The sequence below is a fragment of the Cygnus atratus genome, chromosome 2, assembly GCF_013377495.2.
Source record: "Cygnus atratus isolate AKBS03 ecotype Queensland, Australia chromosome 2, CAtr_DNAZoo_HiC_assembly, whole genome shotgun sequence".
NCBI classification, from domain to species: Eukaryota; Metazoa; Chordata; class Aves; order Anseriformes; family Anatidae; genus Cygnus; species Cygnus atratus.
In genome coordinates, this window is record NC_066363.1 from 63902549 (window position 1) to 63920582 (window position 18034).

Consider the following 18034-nt stretch of genomic DNA (forward strand, 5'->3'; position numbering starts at 1 on the left):
AATATTCTCACTATTAGAAGATGGACACTTGAAACGTATGGTTATAAGGTGATGATTTTGCTTTCTGATTTGGTAAATTTGACACTTAATTCTCATTGAGTGCTTGCAGGGGCCCAAAGATCAAGATATTAGAGGTTTTGCTTTTTAATTTTACCATTCAAATATCAGCTATATTCTGTGCTGAGGCTTAAAACTTCAAATGAAAGGCACCCAGTCAAAGAGCAACCAAAGAAAGGACTCATTAACCACAGGACTTATTGCAAGAAGTTTAAGAAAGTGAAACATCATGCCAATAAGATTTCATAGTTATAAGTACACAAGCAATCATATTTTGAGTCTTGATAACCTACTTCAGATGAACAAAGAGTCCAATCCTTTTCCTTAGCTCCTTACAGGCACTTCATAAAGCATCATAATATTGGCTATAATCATGTTGTTGTTGTTGTTTTTTTTTAAAGTGTCTGTCATCAAGTGTCTCTTTGATGTGAAGAGAGGCGTGATGGGTCTTTCCTTGGATTCTCAATAGAATAATTAAATTGATACTCTGTAGTGATAATTAGGAGAGAAAAAAAAGAGCTCACCAGCCACTTTGGGGCATTATTAGCAAGCATATTAGCAAGCTGTGTGCATAAAAAATAGAAAGGCCCAGGAAAAAAAAGCTTGGCCCTGAAAGAGTCAAGACCTACTTGTACTAGAGGCCAGAGGTTTGTTAAGACACAGCATTTGAAGCTGCAAGAAGGATAAAGTCTGTTCACATACATCAGTAATAAATGAGACTTAAGGCAAAAAAATAACAATGATACCTCTAACTTGAGCCACAAATTTTTCCTTCATTAACAACTTGCAAAGATCCAGAACAAATTCACAACTCTCCATGCCAAAGGGGCACAGGGGCAGGTAACAACTCCTCCATCAAAAAATCATTCACGTATCTAATAACTTCCCACAAAGAGTTTCATTTTGTTCTGATATCCCTAGTACACGAAACTAAGTATTATGGGAGCCTAAATTCATACGACAACCTGGTTTCAAAGACAAAGACTGGGAGTCTGTATGGGTGCATGCATGCACACCTCCCTATTAATTGCCTACTGTGACAGGCTCCTGGAGTAGGCAGCATATAATTACAATTCCCTTAATGACTTATCAGCATACAGAGTCACACAACTTGTGCATATGAAGAGTACAGCTCCACTTTGCCCAAGAGATGGTGAGAAGGAGTTATGGGAGACTGCTTCGTCTGAGGGCCTGTCCTGAGAGTACGGACAGACATACTGATACGTATGAGAGGAATTAGATGCCCTTGAAAAGAACTAGGGCCATCCTCTGTCAAAACTATCACAAAATAATGAAATAGAAGTTCTAGCTATGCTAGCTGTAAAATAAATGGCTTTAAGTCTATGGAGAACAGGGACATGATGAATGTGAATACTTGGGTTGCAATTAACTAAGGAAATGCAATCCCATCTTAGCAGTTGTGAGGACCACACCGCACTGGGGACTCTTCCATCCCCATCTCCCCAGCCAGCAGCACCAGAAGCCAGTTCTGCTCCCAGCCTGCCAGCGTCCCTTCCCTGGGCCTGGCACCGGCAGCAGAGGTCCTGTTTGGAGGGTCACAGGGTTTCTCCTTCAGGAGGTGCCACTCTGGCACTGCGCTCTCATCCCTAAGGAGCCAGCAGCATGCTGGAAAAGTACCCTGCAGGCCCTGCGAGCAGCTCTGTGCAACCAGGGCAAGGAAGGTGCTGGGGAGGAGAGCATGTGGCCAGCCCCAGGCTCTCCCAAGGGGGTAGGCTGAGACACAGGCCTGGGCTCCACCAGCCCTGACATTTCTTACCTTGCTGATGTCCTAAAGGAGAGAGGTGAGATCCTGATGAAAACTTCTCTAGGAGCCAGGATTTGCCCCCCGGCTCTACCCCATGACACAAAATCACGTTTACATTTGTTTTAGTATTGTAAGTCAACTCTCCAGTTTATTGGGAATTCTTTCCCAAAATTCAGAATTGTCCTTACCCTCCCTTAATAGTAGGCATTAAAGCTTTTACTTAAGAATTACACTGAAATTATTTTTTGATTCACACAAGGTGGCTATGACAAAACTTCAGCTTAAATTGTTCAGACATTTTACAAACCAAGCAATTCACTTCCTTGTCATACATAAAGACGTGCCCTGAAAATGCATTCATCACATTTAAACACTTGCTGCAAAGTTTCTGCTAATCCAGGTATGGAGAATGCCAAATGCCAAGTAAATAAGTACAGCTAAAGAGACCATTTCAATGGTGGTTATACTCACTCTTTGAATCGTTCATCATGAAACAGAGCAAAATGTAATCCTGCAGACTGCTGCACAATTAAAAGCTCATGCTGAAACACGAACATCTCTGTGGTCTGTAAAAGGCCTGAGGGTCTACAGCTTTCTCCCATCACAGTTCCAGCTAATTTATATTTCTTCAAGAAGGGCAAGTGAAATTTAGTTGTTAGAAGCTAATTTTCTTAAACTTTTCGTTAGCAAGAATTTCAGTGGAAATGAAAGTGACAGATGGTATTTCAACACGTAAGCAACGTTAGTAACTCAACGTTAAATATCTACATCACCTTCAGAGCGTGGATCCAATCCTTCAGGTTACTCACCTTTACTGTTACTTTTACTTGCACATACAGAGCATAAACAGTAAAAACTTAAAACAAAGTACATAAGCAGTTAGATGTTTTACATTAAAGTACTGCTAGTGAATGACGGATAAAGAAAATATATTAAGATCTAGACTTTCACTACTCTGTTTTGATCAACTCCCTCAGAAAAAAACTCTTACAAAGAAATACATCAAGGACATGCCCTTTTTAATTCATCAGGAATGAACAATGACCCCTCCTTAAAAAGGTTCCCCCATTTTAACTGGGTATATGATCAGTCAGTATAAAGTAGCTTTCCAAAGTATCAGGTGGTACAATCATTTGAGTGACAAAAAAAAATTAAGTGCGATTATATGAAACGAGTATTATTCTCTGCTTTGTCGTCCCCCCACCAAGAACATCCATATTTATCTGTTCAGTCCAAGCAACGGAAGGAACCAACACGTCTTCCTGAACAAACACAAACAGCATGTTTACAATGCACAGTATACAGTAGGAGAAGCAGGATGTGCTAACCAGAGAAAAGCTTCAAAGAAACGTAACTATACTGTTCTGTGCCTGCCTTACCCTTGGTTAGTACTACATCAAGACATTGTGCCTGATCTCATTCCTTGGAAGACTGACAATCTGAATTTTAAATAACTTTAAAGCTCTAGCTCCCCTCACAGGTGCAGATTTTTAAAAAGGTATTTACTGTGAGCCAGAAAAAGTTTCTTTTTAAAAAAAAAAAAAAGACAAATTACCAAATTTTTCTTAGAATAAACAAAGGTAAAAAGCCTAAGAGAATAAAGCTTTCTGACAAAGGACTCGACTACCCAGTCAATAGTAATCCAAAAGTGCCTCCAGTGCCATGCGAACATCCATGAAGCTCCATGTGTCAGACCACCTGGGACACTTAGAGGTACATCCACTACCTTAGAGCCAGTCCAGCAACAGGTTGTTACAAGGATATTCACTTGCTCAAGAAAAGCAATGTTATTTGCAAAACCTCATGTGTTTGCCAGAATATGGCACACTTTCTATCCTTTGCAAGTGCAGCCTTGTCTCAGGAACGACGGGAACTGAACAGTAAACGCTGGTTCTCATTTTAGCAGACAACCTGCTAATGATTTGTCCTCAAACCCCCAAATCATGTTGTCTTTTTCACACAGCAAAACCTCTAGTCCCTCTTTTTTCACCTATAAAACTTTCTGCTTCCATTCTGAATAACCTTTAGCATTGCCCATACAAACATTTTTGAAACATACAAAGCAACAGGATAGATAGACTGAAAGTTGCTATTAAAGCAACACCGAGCTTTTACAAATTACTTGATTCTATGTACAATTCATTTAGCAACTATATGCCTCTTTTAAACACAGCAATTGCAAAATTTTCAGCCTGCTGCATGGAAGAGCTGTGAAACCGTGAGAGGTTACTGCAGATTTTAAGCACAACTTGTTGCAAAGTCTAGAAGACTGTGGCTACTTTTAACAAATCTGTATTTATAAAATAATAACAAAAGTGAAATAAGGAGGCTCAGAATTGATTCCAAGATTATTTTTCTCTTAAGTACAATCTGCTCAGCATTAACCTGTCACTGAGCAAAGAGCAACCCTCAAAACGTCCAGAAATTGTTCCAGGAAAGCAACAAATGTTTAGCTATACCTAAGCTGTCTGAAGGAACTTGCAAACCTGCAGGCAGAAGGGAACTTTAAAAGCCTGAACAGTTCCCCAATGCTAGGAAGAGATGCAGAGTTTTCAAAATGGGACACATTTTGAAGATTTTATTTAATCCCCAGTTTTTCCTAAGGCAATAATTAATCTATTTATCCACGTCGCCTGGTTTGCTTTCATACACATGCCTAGACTTTAATGTTACTACATCATCCATTATAGCATTAAAAAAAAAAAAAACAAAAAAAAAAACTAGAATTTGGTTCCAGTGACCACATTAAAAGAAATTACAGCTTTTATTCTACCATGATATCAAGCTAGCTAAAACCATAGCTTCCACTAATTACAATAAATCAACTCCAAGATTTTTTTTTTCTCCCCATCATTCTTCACCTTTGTTCAGCTAGTTCCCTAGTTCAGCATCCCCAGCAGCTAAGGTCTATACCTTATTCCCAATTTGATTTTATCAGGCTTTAACTTCCAAATCTTGATTCTTCCTGTCCCTTTCATTACCAGATAAGAGAGCTCTTCATACCTAATCATATTACCTCTTTGTTGTCTTTGGAAAAATAAATTGATTTCTAGAAAATCTTTTCCATCCACACATCTTTCTTGCCCTTAAGTGTCCAGTTTTTTTCCCATACTTCATGCTTATTGTATGAATAATATTATTGAAAATTGAGTAAATGTAATTTTAAAGGAAATAAGGAATGTTGCATTCAGGACACCATAAGATTAAGCACTTTGCACATATGAAACAAGTTATAAACCCTGCTACAAAGAGATCAAAGACTTATAAAAGCAGACATATGGCTATAGACAATAGGAAAAACATGAGTGGGGTGGCTAGCTGACTGACCCAGCAGCCAACTTTGTACTGACTTTGAAGCCAACAGTGCCACGTGTAGAAAGCAATGTTCCAACATCTGTCTCACTGTCCCTCAGGACAGAGGTAAAACCAAATCATCTTGCTCAAAAGGTGCCTGCAGCTGCTCATGTTCTCAAAGATTACACTGGATGCTTTGCAAGAACTTCACAGTTCACCATAAGCATGCAGAGATTAAGACTTTTAAGAGCAAGTAAAAAAAAAAAAAAAAGAAGAGCATCTCCATAGGGAAAGGGAGTTTCATTCTCTTTCCAGAGGGACTGTGCCAAAAGGACAAGAGGACTGTTTGACAAAGACTGATATTCTGCTGTCGTACAAAAGTACAATTCAGATGACTCCACAAGTTACTGGCTTTGCATTAAGAAGGACAAGCATATTTAATACCCCTATAGTAAGGAATGGCTATTTTGCTAGTAATGTTTCCAAAGTAGCCCTTAAAACTCAAGATCAATATGGATTTTAGGTTTTCCCTCCACGCCTCCCCCTTCACTGCTACTGATTGTTTTCAAAGTTGGCTGAATGGTGTTTATCTTGTGACCTTCAGTCAAGATCTGATGAATTTTTGCTCTGACTGGGAGTTACCTGATGTGGTGATGGTTTGAGCATGAGAATAAAGAGGTGGATATATGAGAATGAATGCACTGAAAAGCTAAGACAAAGGAGGTTATGATTTCTTTATAACTATTTCATTATATTCTAAAGATAGGATCAAAAGTTCAGGATGAAAAAGAAAATTTGCTACCTTTTAGTAAAACCTCTTTGGTAAGAAAAGTGGTTCAATTTCATAACATACACTTCCTGACTCCTAAAGTGCTTCAGTCTCTAGAAGATGAAATTGCAAGAAGAAACCTGAGAACACTAAAAATATCTAATTTTATTTACTATTTCAGGGGCTTTATTCTATTTAAATTTAAGAAGAGAAGGAGAAGGTGAAAATTACCTTTCAAGGCAATTACCTTTCAAGCAAGGGGAAAAATTTATATATGACATTCAACTATAAAAACATTGGATTTGCTGTCAACGAAAAATTGAACCAGATGAGTCCTCAAGTCTCAAATGCTGATCCTGCAGTGACCAGTACGGTTTCAGGGAAAGATCAACAGAAAAATCCTACAATGCATATTGTGGATTGTGCAAAGACGAAAAAGTGCTTCCTGACCCTTGCAGCAATCAGCTTACTCCTTGAAGCATGAGATTTGATTACCTTCATCTCGGCAGGCACAGCCATGAACAGCACTATATACCTATTAAGTACCTAGCATGTTCTATTTGATAAAGGGACAATAATGTAAGAATTTCTGAACCAATTCAATTCTGCAACCTGGGAAATAATTGCAATGAGTAATCCATACCAAGAACGTGTATGAACAGCATCAAGGGCATTATAATGTGTTGACATTTACATCTTCTCCTTTGAGGAAAAAAATCCTATAAATGGATCAAGTCTAACAGAAGCCCATGACAATTAAATTCTCCACAATAAGAAAGCAAGAAAACCCAGTGAAGAAGTTATCTGACAAAAGCTTTAGGACAAATATTCTCTGACATGTGGCATATATCCCTGTGGTCTGTCATAAAGCTTGAGTGCTGATTTTTGCTAAAGCCCCTAAACACCACCCATCAAAAAAATCACATGGGAACATTTTCAGTTCAACATCTGTGTCCTGCTCAAAAATACACTATAAATACTCAAGGTCTGACATGCCTTATATATAGAATAGCTTCAGGCATGCAATGATATTGGCATATAAACATATTCAGACTGTAACAGTGGCAGCACTGAGGAAAGCTGTCCGTCTGCACACATCAATAATCTACTCTTCATCCATTGGCTACAAGCCGGTATTTCTTTTTATCATCATCATTTTTATTTATCTGCAGTGTTACTGTCTCCCTGCAATGCCAGCAGACTGTTTAGGAGGCATTCCTCTCCTCTAAGCACTTATGTCCCATACCAAAACCTGCAGAAAGAAGAGGGAAGATGGAGGTTACCCTAGTTTTCATAGCTACCAAGAACGAAATATGAAAGGCCTTATTTTATCTGCTCTTTGTGAATATGCCTGTGTACCAGTATTGCGGAGCGTCAAAGCGCCTTATGCTGTAGGAGGGGGATGAGTGTGATCGCTGGGGTGAGAATGTTACTGGCTGATGTCAGCTCTAAGACACAGAGGACAAGACGCAAATCAGCTTGTTATCCAAGATGTACAAAGGAAACTATTAGTGGAGAAAGGAGAATTATCAAAGCATTTGCCAAGATGAGTGTCTTGGCAAGTAGTCAGTAAAGCCATTCTCTTCAATGCCTTTCTAACAGCAACAGTTACGTAAGATTAAAAGATTTAAGCCAAATATTCCACTCTTCCCAGATTCAGAGATTTCACTGACTTATGTATGTTTCAATAACTTCCATGTTACTTAAAAACTACACCAACATTCCTCCCAAGTTTTTGGTTCTTCTGCTCCACAGATCCACCTCTATAAAGCAGTTAACATATTCTCAGCTCACAGATTATACTTGAGCTTTCTTTTCTTGCACAAGATTTAAACGTGTGCTTCGTGCTTTGCTGAAGAAGAAATGAATTTCTGAGCTATGAACATTTGGGAACCAAAGTCAAAGAGTGAAGAAGTCTGGTGCTTGGATTTGGAGAAATGCAAAATCTGGAGGAGTGGAAAACCTTTCACATTTTCTTGTGAGTCCTTTTCTGGAATGAATGCAGTGCTTGAAAGGACCAAAAAAAAAAACAACTGTAAAATGCCTTCCTGTTGCCTGAAGGTATTTAATACAATGGAACAAGGGCAGTATAATCAGCATTAAAATGCTCTTCATAAATAATGGACAGTCTAGCAGCATTTATCTACTCTGCACTTCAGGAAAGTTTCTACTGCTGAATATTTCATGAATAAAAGGTAATTTATTGTGGCTTTTAAATTATACACTTCAGAAACTATTAGAAAAAAAGTTCTGTGTTCCTGTGCAATAATGACTAGTTATGAATTTCTAAAGAAACACTAGCAGCCTAAATGCATATTTTGAAACATAACACATACAAACTACCAGGGACACCTTTGCCCTAGACTGTAGCTACTGATTTTTAACATGTCCAATCCTATTTAGCAATACAGTATTTATTTGCAAGTGAAGAATAAACCTGAATGTATATTTGCCTCAGAAGTGCAAACTAGAACTGACATCTCAACAAAATTTAGTACTGATCACAGGTCACTTAAGATGCACATCTGTGACAGCAATTTTCAAGAAATCTGTTCTCTGTATATTATTGTAAATGCATATTTTATTACGGCCTTTGTAAGGGACAATTAGAGTTCCATATAAACAAAACCATTAAGGAAACATACTGGTGAAAAGGTGAATTGTCAAGATGAAACAGAGGTAACCTTAGCTCTGTCCCTTGTGAATATAAGGCTATGATGCAATCTTATTGCCGCATCCAGAGACAGATGCTCAGTGGTTGTAGATTAGTGTGACTTCACAGAAGTCAACAGTGCTACATCTGGTTTCTATCAACAGAAGCACCAGTGCATTTCTCAGCATCAAACCTGTCTGTACTACTTCACATGCCTATGAAAGAGCACCACAGGAGCCTGCTGTGAACAAGCACACCCATCATCCACTGACAAGCAACTTTAACACCACCAAAGGAAATGGTGTTTAAACATTAAAAGGTAATTTCCCTCAGCCAGAGCTATTCTTGGGGAAATTTTTAGTTTTCTTACTACCCCCACACTTCCAAAATGTAGAGATACTCTAAATGAGAGATGACAAAGTTTTCTTTCTAAAATGAAGATAGCAAAAATAACTTTCCTTTTATATTTTTTTATATGATAACAAAGCCACCATACCATACCAAATCCTCTTTTTTTTTAATTCACATTCCCTACTTCAAAAGGCCAGATAATGAAAAATTTAAAATATGAAAGCTTTTATATCCAGAAGTTAGAAGCAATCAGAATAAACAGTACCATACATGGCAAATCATCTACATTCTAATAGCCCCCGCATGTGGACAAATGTGTCTGTGGCAAAAAGATTTATTTACTGAATGACTTCTCATGACACAGGCAAGGAAGAAGTCTGAGACACCTGGCTCACCCCTAGATCAATCATCTTTCTTAGTAGCAAAATGCACTGCAAATCCCATGGAGGGATGGGACATCTACAAAAGACATCATACACGAAGCAGTATTTCAGGTATTTTTCTGTGTATTTACAGAAGTAAAACAAAATTAATCTTTAGCACTTAATCCAAATAGCCTTACAGCTTTGGCAAGGTATGTCCCTCCTACATTTACTAGCAGAAAAAAAAATCAGACAGACCTATCATGGATAATTTGGCTTTAGACACCTCAACTGCAGCAATAAAGTTATTTTGAGGGAGATGGATCTGCTGCAGTCTGCACCTTACACAACATATTTTTGCTTTTGAAGACATCTAGAATAGTTGCTAAGCTGTTCATTTACAGACATAGTGATTGCAACCCTTAATAACTGGTATACTTGGTACGGTACTCAAAAGTAAGCATCATATCATTTGTCTGTGTCTGTCAAATACTGAGTATTGATTTGGAAGCTGTAAGCAATGCACGGGTTTTAGCCCGTCCTATTGCACAGAGGTTTTTCCCTCGGTCAATAAAGTCTCTCAAGACACCACATTTAAAAATCCTGGATGTATTAACAGTCAAATCATACATTTAAAACAGTGCTTCTGACATCTACTGAAGAGCTGCTAGAAACAAGAACCGATGATACCTATATGCTTGCTTGCTGCTTCCTGAGTTGCTCTTCTCATTACATTTTGTGGACTTGGGCATAAAGGTAAAAGAAAAGCATTTATTAGGGGGAAAAAAAAAACGCCTTGGAAGGAAAACAAGCATCTCTGTTGTGCCCCCTGCTCATGTAGCATGAAAATGAAACTTGTGGTAGTGTTTGCCAAACAGACTGCAGCAGGATCCAAAACATTATTGATGGATAACTTAAGTTTACATATATTGATAAACACCAACTCTCTACACTAATGAAGATACAGAAACGCTCTTCTGTTTGATAGTATCTAACAATTTGTCAGGGGGCTGCAATCGAAGCCAAAGACAGCTTTACATAATGCTTGTTTACTCTGTATTAAAATACAATATTTTGTATCACAATGTTCAAGTAAATGATAAATATAATATCTGGTGTTTAGGTAGAGCTTTACATATATAAGAGGAAACAGGATGTGTCAATTTCGATGAGCAATCCCACAACAAATGATTATACTACTCATAAAACCAACAAGACAAGCCCGTGGAACAGTAAGAGAAAGAAGTCTGCACAGAGGATAACGAAGTCACCTGGTGGGACATGAGCGTACCCTTTGGAAATGATGCAACAGCCCTGCTTCACGCAGAAGAAATTCAAAAATCAGATGCCCATTTCCTCCAGTCCACCCTCATTCACGGAATGCCAGCAAATTAGTATGAGAGACAGAGAAGCAGGCGTAATCATTTGGAGTGCCGGTATTCAATACGTAACCATACTGAGAAATGATTCACAGAATAAAATACTTGCACTGAAATAAACTTCAGGTATCACTGAACTCACTCCGTGTTTCTTAGAGGTCAAACAAATAGGCCAACTTACGCAGCTCTCCTACTTTCAGTATTTCGCACAGCATCTTTGTCAGCTCAATGCTACTTCGGCCAAATGGGCACTCATGCTTGTCTTCTCGACTACTGTTCTCCAGGACAATCTGAAGTAGGAATTAAAATGGAAAATAATCAGTTTGAAGAATCCATGAGCTGAAGTATTATACTCCACATCCAACATTTACAACATACACTAGACTGAATTTAGGAAAGTTTTCATAAAGCCTTTCCGCCAGCTAAATGAGAAGAGAAATGAGCTGACAGGAAAGCAAAACAAACAAAACAAACAAAAACACACACACACACAAAAAGAGAAATGTTGCCTCCCTATGCATGAAGCAGTGACACAGAAGCAGTGCAATTCCAAGACCAACCCAGATGCTTTCCCATTCCTATACAGTGTTGCTGTTCTGCACCAGTCCTGGCTTGAAGAAATTGCATCAGAAGCCAAAGAGAAAGAAATATTTAAAACATTCAAGAAACATTTCAAATTGCAGGTTAAAGGAAATTAGATATGATGACTCACAGACATGAGCACACCTAGAAGCAACCATAAAAAACGTATGACAAAAATTGCATAGCTGGATTCAGGCTCCAAAAAAGATCCAAGTGACAATAATCAAACACCAGTCCACAGAGTAAGAAAATGTGCTCAGTTTCTCCATTACAGAAGACACTTGCATGCAAATCATGAATGCTGCAAAAACAGCTCGAGGAAAGTCTTCATATTATCAGTTGAATTACGGTGCAAAAATGTGAGAAAAGAACTTCTTGAACATCTTTACACCATTTTGCACCTGAAATAATATTTTTCCCAGCACTACAACTAAACAAGAGATTTCACTGTATATGAAAGATGAGTTATAAAAATACTGTAGATTTCATTGAAGGTGTGTGCCTGAAAAGGCAGAAAAACTGGGGCTGGAGAAAAGGAAAAAACAAACAGTCAAAACAGATTTGCAGTAAGAATTGTCTCTGCACTAACAAACTTTGCCACCAGCTTTAAAAAGATGGGAAAAAAAAATACAACCTAAACATCTGCTGCATAGCTTGGGGGTGAGGGAGAGAGAAAGAAAATGAATTTTAAAGATAAGAGATTTTGCCAAGCTCCAAAGAACCTCAGCAGCTCTCTAAATTTTCTTCACAAACAAGTGTTTGGACACTGCTCTGTGATTTGCATTCCCCGTCTCCTTAGCTCCTATCTTCACCATGTTTGTTTTTTTTTAGTTTGTTTTTTTAATCTTTCAACTTTGTCAGCAAGGAAAGCTTCCAAAACAGTAAAACAACATTGCTTTCCATCACGACAGAAAATGTTGTGCTCCTTTCTAAAATCCTAGAGTTCCCACTAAATCCTCACTTACAAAAGGCTCCAAGGCTGGAACTTCGCTCAAAACAAGGTGGTAGTGGCAGAGAGGAGGACTGGATCCATCACTGGATGCCAGCAAAACCTTCCCTCTCCCCCCAGATCTTAGCTGTGATTGTTAGGTATCCATGCTCTCTCATGTGCAGAAGCCTTCACTGTCAGGCAGTTAAGGTAAAAGTGGGAAAATGAAATGAAAACCCAAAAACAAGCATGAAAGTTATCTGCTTCACATAGCATGCTGAAACCTCCTCACCAAGAAGTATCTATTCCAGTCCTGCTCTACAAAGGGCAGCTCCTAACCCATCCCCTGGTGATGTAAAAGGATGGTTGCTTTCTGCATTGTGAAAATGGGAGATCGTTTTGTTTTGGTTTTCGTTGTTGTCTTCTTATCACCAGATTTGCCTCGATTCCCACAGATGCTTAGAAACTAATTCAGGATGTGATAAATACCTGACTCTAACTGATTTTCACTGGACTTTTCCAACGGGGTGTATTAGAATCACGGTCACCGCTCTGCCAAGAGGACTTACTTTTCCTTGTAAAAGTTTTGGTTTAAATTACACCTAATTGTTCCATGTCACATCTGGGTAACAGTGGTATCAAATCAAAGAAACACCCCTGCAATTTTTGTTTTACGTTGCTGCAGCCACCGTTCAAGGAACATGAGAATATGACTTTGCCTTCTGGACGAGTCATCTTGCTTCAGTCTCTTTCATGGAGGATAGTGCTACATTTCCATATCCAAACGCAGGAGCAATGACAGATTGGCACACATGCAATGTAAGGCTGTGTCTCAACACCTCCCTGGGACCACTTCTCTTGTTTTATTATTATGTGTTTTATCTCTCACATAATAAAACGTAAAATCTGCATACTGGAGCAGGGGGCTGCTTTGACACAGATTTAGATACAGCAGAGAAACACTGGTAATAAAATCAATGAAGAGGCAAAATGAAAGGGTAAGGGGGAGGGGACGGGAAGCTCTCAGATCAGCATTCCTGCTGGCTTCTGGCAGATGCATTTTGTTGAGTTTCACATTAACCCGACACATTAACATTTTATGAGCACATAAATATTTAATGGTGACACCATATATGCATATAATGTAAGGCAGAATTACAGCAATCAATAAGAATGCCAGAGAAATATTTAAGGAACTGTGTATTGCTATACAGCAAATTAAATGGCAATTTCAGTAATCAATATGTGAAGCAGCTTTAAAACAATCCTCACTCACACTCTCTCTGCAAGCATCATCTTTTAGAGTTTGCTGTGCAAAATAAGGCAGAGCTGACATGTTACATTGCTGCAGAAAAGGAAGATGGAAGACTCTTTACTACATCTAAGGCAAATTTGTAGGCAAATTTGACTAATATGGATCTTCTTTAAGAAACAGCAATGGTAAAAAGGTGTGTGGAGGGGTGTCCTTATCAAAACCCAAAGGAAAATTATTCTTAATCTTGGCAAGAGATTTACAACATTCATTAGGATATTTGTAATACTCTTTTCATGACTTCACAACTCATATCCTGTTCCAAAGTAAAACGCTATAAATACAGCTGATAATGGCATAATTTTAATCTTACTTCCTTTATCAATCTGGTTATGGAGGAGAAATAAGGAGAGAATAGACATGTTTGCTCCATAAACTGGTGAAAACCGTAGCAGGGGAAAACATAACACAGCTCTAGACAGAAAATACTTGTGAATCAAGCCATCAGTACACTCTGTAGACATACACATGTCTATCACAGCAGTTATTTTAGCAAGGAAAGGAAAGCAGTGAGGAAGTCACCAAGACCAAATAACCTTCATTCAAATGGAGGTCTATCATCAATGCCCCCCCTCACAAATCCACCATAGCAAGCTGCAGATCTACCAGATGTTTCACTATCAACAGGTACGGTTGCTAAATTTTACTTTGGGGAGAAAATATTTAAAGGCAGAAACCATGGACATTGCAGGAGAGCTCTCAGCACCTTGACCATCTTCCCTTAATCCTTCCTCAGCCCTCGTTTGCTTGGTAGCCCTTTATTTTGATATTAGGCATCTACTTCTGCCAGCTTATCCTCTGTTTACTGTTTGCAGAGCTATGGAATTGGAAAGATGCAAAATGGAAAAATGGCTCTTAATATGCTAGATATTATACAGACAAAATCCAAAACCACCTTGCAATACAGAGATACAAAATGCTGCAGATCATTTTTTCTTTCTCTGTTCCTTTAAGCTCTACTGCCCATTACTATGATGCACGGCAAAAAACAACCATGACGTGTAACACACAATAAATACAAAACAATTTTCTTAAAAAATCAACAAAAAATACAGACATGGATCTCAAGAAAATGAAAACAAAAGGGAAAAAATTACCCGGAGAGGGCAGGCAGGCAAAGTTTGTGTGAGGAAAAGATACTAAAGAACAAGACAGGATAACAAGTTGGTAAAAGGAAAGTAAGTGAAGTAATTTAAAAACCAAAAAGAAGAACACAAACGTTCTTCCTTCCTTTCTCTGAGCTGCAAGAACAAGATAAATGAATGAGAACAAAGAACAAAATTAAATCAGAAGAATGAGATTAATTACTAGCAGAAGGGGAGAAAGGAAGAATTTAAATATATATATATATATTTTTTTTTTTAATTAAAGGAGCTGAAATTTTAGGAAAGCCAGCATTACCCATTTTCTTGGCATTTCTACAATTGAAACTTTGTAGCCTGTTAAGGCACAGGAATTTGACAACCTCTGTAATAGAATACAGATCTGTACAGTTTTTTCTATTTTTAGGTTACCTCATGTATGTTCTTCTCTCATTTACAAATTCCTGTTGTAAATAGAACAGAAACATTTCCCAAATACAAAAATAAATAATATCAAAACAAACAAAAACAGGAAAACAAACAAACAACAACAAAACACACACAAATAAAACAACCGAAATGATCAGGAAGAGAAATGAAGTCTTAGTGTGGACATTTCAGGCAGTGTTGTTTAGCAACTGCTGACAGCTGAATTTCTTCTGGGATTTAGCCATATGAATTGCCTGAAGTACACAGTTTCCTCTGAAGCCAAAAGCATTTTCAAGAAGAGGAAGGCAGCCTTCAAGTGTCCTATTGTCCAACAAAACATTTAGAAAGAATGAGGAAGGAATAAGCCTCCTTATAGAATATATTTAGTTCTTGTTTTTGAAATACATTTTTTTTTTACTTCCTCTTTGTATTATAGTTAATGTTGCTCAGCATCACCCAAAGAAGGCTAACCTACCTTTACAAGATATGTACTAATGTCATGGATATATATTTATAATATAAATATAAATATGTAATATAATGGATATTTTATAACATATAATAAACTCAAATGTTACGCCAACATCACAGAGAAATAGTGTAAAATCTCCAGCAGCAGAAAGAAACAAAATCAAAAGATTTTCTAACTTTACAGCAGGAAACTTCACATTGTTCCTTTATGATCTTCCATTGAATTATTCATCGAGTCTATCACTTCTTCAGGAACACAAAACAGACTCCTCGGGGAGGCTATGGACTAAATGAAAATTTTTTCATACTTCACTACCATGGTCTTAAAAGTCTGCCATCAGCCTCAATAATGAAGCTTATGTCCGCAACTAAGAGTTAATGACTGACAAAAACCTGAAGTTGTAAAGACAGGTATCATATTCAAAAGCTTCCTTATCAAAATTCAGAAGGATGAAACTACCTGGAAGAAGTATTGCTCCTTCACCGGGAATATCAACTTAGCCAACCCCTTAATCCCTCACATTAAAAATTAAATTGGCTCAAAACATACTGCCCACAGCAATTGCAGAAGTAATACCTGAACCAACCTCAGAGCTTCGCAATAGAATAGAGATTCATTATGACTGGGAAGTAAATACAGAGAGTGAAAGACAACAAGACCCACTATAGCTTCAGCAATACTTGTAATGAATCCCACAGCTGAGAGTTCAACAAGCATTGCTGCACTTAGAAAGGAGAATTTCCCCGGACCCATTTCATTGTACTGTCTAAAATCATTCTGCGTTAACAGAGACCAAGTTTTCTAGCAGCCTGCTGTATAGGTTAGTATCAAGAGGTTCAGAGAGCAGCTGCTTAGTAAATATGGTAAAAATCTACCTAGACCCAAAATGAAAATCTGGCAGCATTTTAATATCCAAAAATTACAGAGATGCTCTTTCTTTTTTTTTTTTTTTTTCTTGGACACTGCTTAACTGCTCTTAAGCTTTCTTATCACATATGGCAGGCTTCACCATTCCCATTTCATGTAGATGCCTTAAGTAATTCTAGGAAGCAAATCCTAAAGATATACTTCTTGAGGAAGATAAAGGACACTGCTGCAGGCAGATTCAGTTCCCATTTATCCTCATCTCCATTTTCCTCCTAAGGCAGCTTGCCATTTTCCTCAGCTTCAGCAACAGCATTCTCTTAAGATCCTTTGCTCAGCACTGTCCCCTCTAACTCCTCTTGTTATCTTGATCATTTTATTTCCAATTTGCCACGTTTCCTCTCCCCCTTATCTCAGCCTTCCTCCACATTCCTGGGCCAGATCAGAAATTCGTTGTGGCAAAACTTAAACAAAACAACAATTTTGTCTGCCTTGCTCAGGTAGGCACTAGAATTGCCATTTCTTAAGCCAATATTTGAAAGACAAGCTGAGACCTACATGGGATGGGATGGGGTGGGGTGTGGGTGGGTATCCAATTATGTCCTTGTATTACAACATACAGGTTACAGGATGAATTCAAACTGGCCTGGTAACATTACAGCCAGTGTTCAACTCTGCAGCCATAAAGCACTTTAATTCAGATGGCTATTTCCAATATTCCAATAGCTGGTTTTCTTTTTAGAATATCATGGTGTTCCCCCCCCCGCCCCCTTCTTTTAAAACAACCCAAAAGTTAGTGTCAAACTATCACAAGTGAAATTTGGATGGTTCTGCTCCACATGAGCAGCTGCACCTAGGGATAAATTTTGCTTCTCACATAAACACCTTAACATAAAGCACAATCATAGTGTCTTTACTTTCTATCAAATGCTAAGTACATTGCGACTTGTCTTCATATATTATACAGCTTCTTTCTTCCTTTGCCACTCCATGCAAAAACAACCAGATCACTGTGAAGCTCGGTGGCAAGGCCCAAGAAAACTGAGAAGGCCCAGCTGCCACGCTGTCTTCAGAAGCTGCACCAGGATCTGCTCTTCACTTCTCACAGGCCCCAGTTGGGGCTTGAAACTGCTTAGGGACATGGTTTAGTGGGTGACATTGGTAGCTGCATGATGTTTGGACCAGATGATCTTGGAGGTCTTTTCCAACCCTAATGATTCTATGATTCCTCCTCCCCCCCTGTGCCATGCAAATGTGAGAGGGCAGTATTTTCCCTCAGTCATCTCCTTGCTCACCTACAGCAGAGAGCAAGAACCTACAGTACCTGCATAATGTAGCAAGTTTTTGAATTTTCTTTTCTCTCACAACATAAGAAAGGTCCTATTAGTGCTCTAATGTTCTTGTGGTATGGATATATTAGAAAAGCTTCAACCTTTGTCTCACATCAATGAGACCGGCAGCTAGTAGCATCACAAAAGCTCCATGAAAGAGGAAATGAGAAAAACCTGTGAGACTCCATAGCTACTCTTCTTTTCTCCCCAGGTATGAGAGAGAAAAGAGAAAGCAAGAACACATTAAGAGACTGGGAGCCACAAGGCATAGACAATTTGGCCTTATGTGGAAAATTGCATTGTCTCATGAGACACACCAGGAAGACATGCATAACAAAGCTCACTTTTCTCACTACCTTTAGCAGAACAGAAATAAATTACATCCCTTTCCAATCATTTCTGGG

At 38.4% G+C, this 18034-nt stretch overlaps 1 protein-coding gene across 8 annotated transcripts in view; it reads right to left on the reverse strand.

The window, feature by feature from the left end:
- Positions 1 to 18034, reverse strand: part of ELMO1 (engulfment and cell motility 1) — a 306907-nt gene that overhangs the window by 144240 nt on the left and 144633 nt on the right. For all 8 annotated transcript variants that reach the window (XM_035552367.2, XM_035552364.2, XM_035552368.2 and 5 more), the window contains one exon: positions 10812 to 10920. In XM_035552367.2, coding sequence (XP_035408260.1) covers positions 10812 to 10920 — 109 coding nt within the window. The remainder of the gene's footprint in view (positions 1 to 10811; positions 10921 to 18034) is intronic.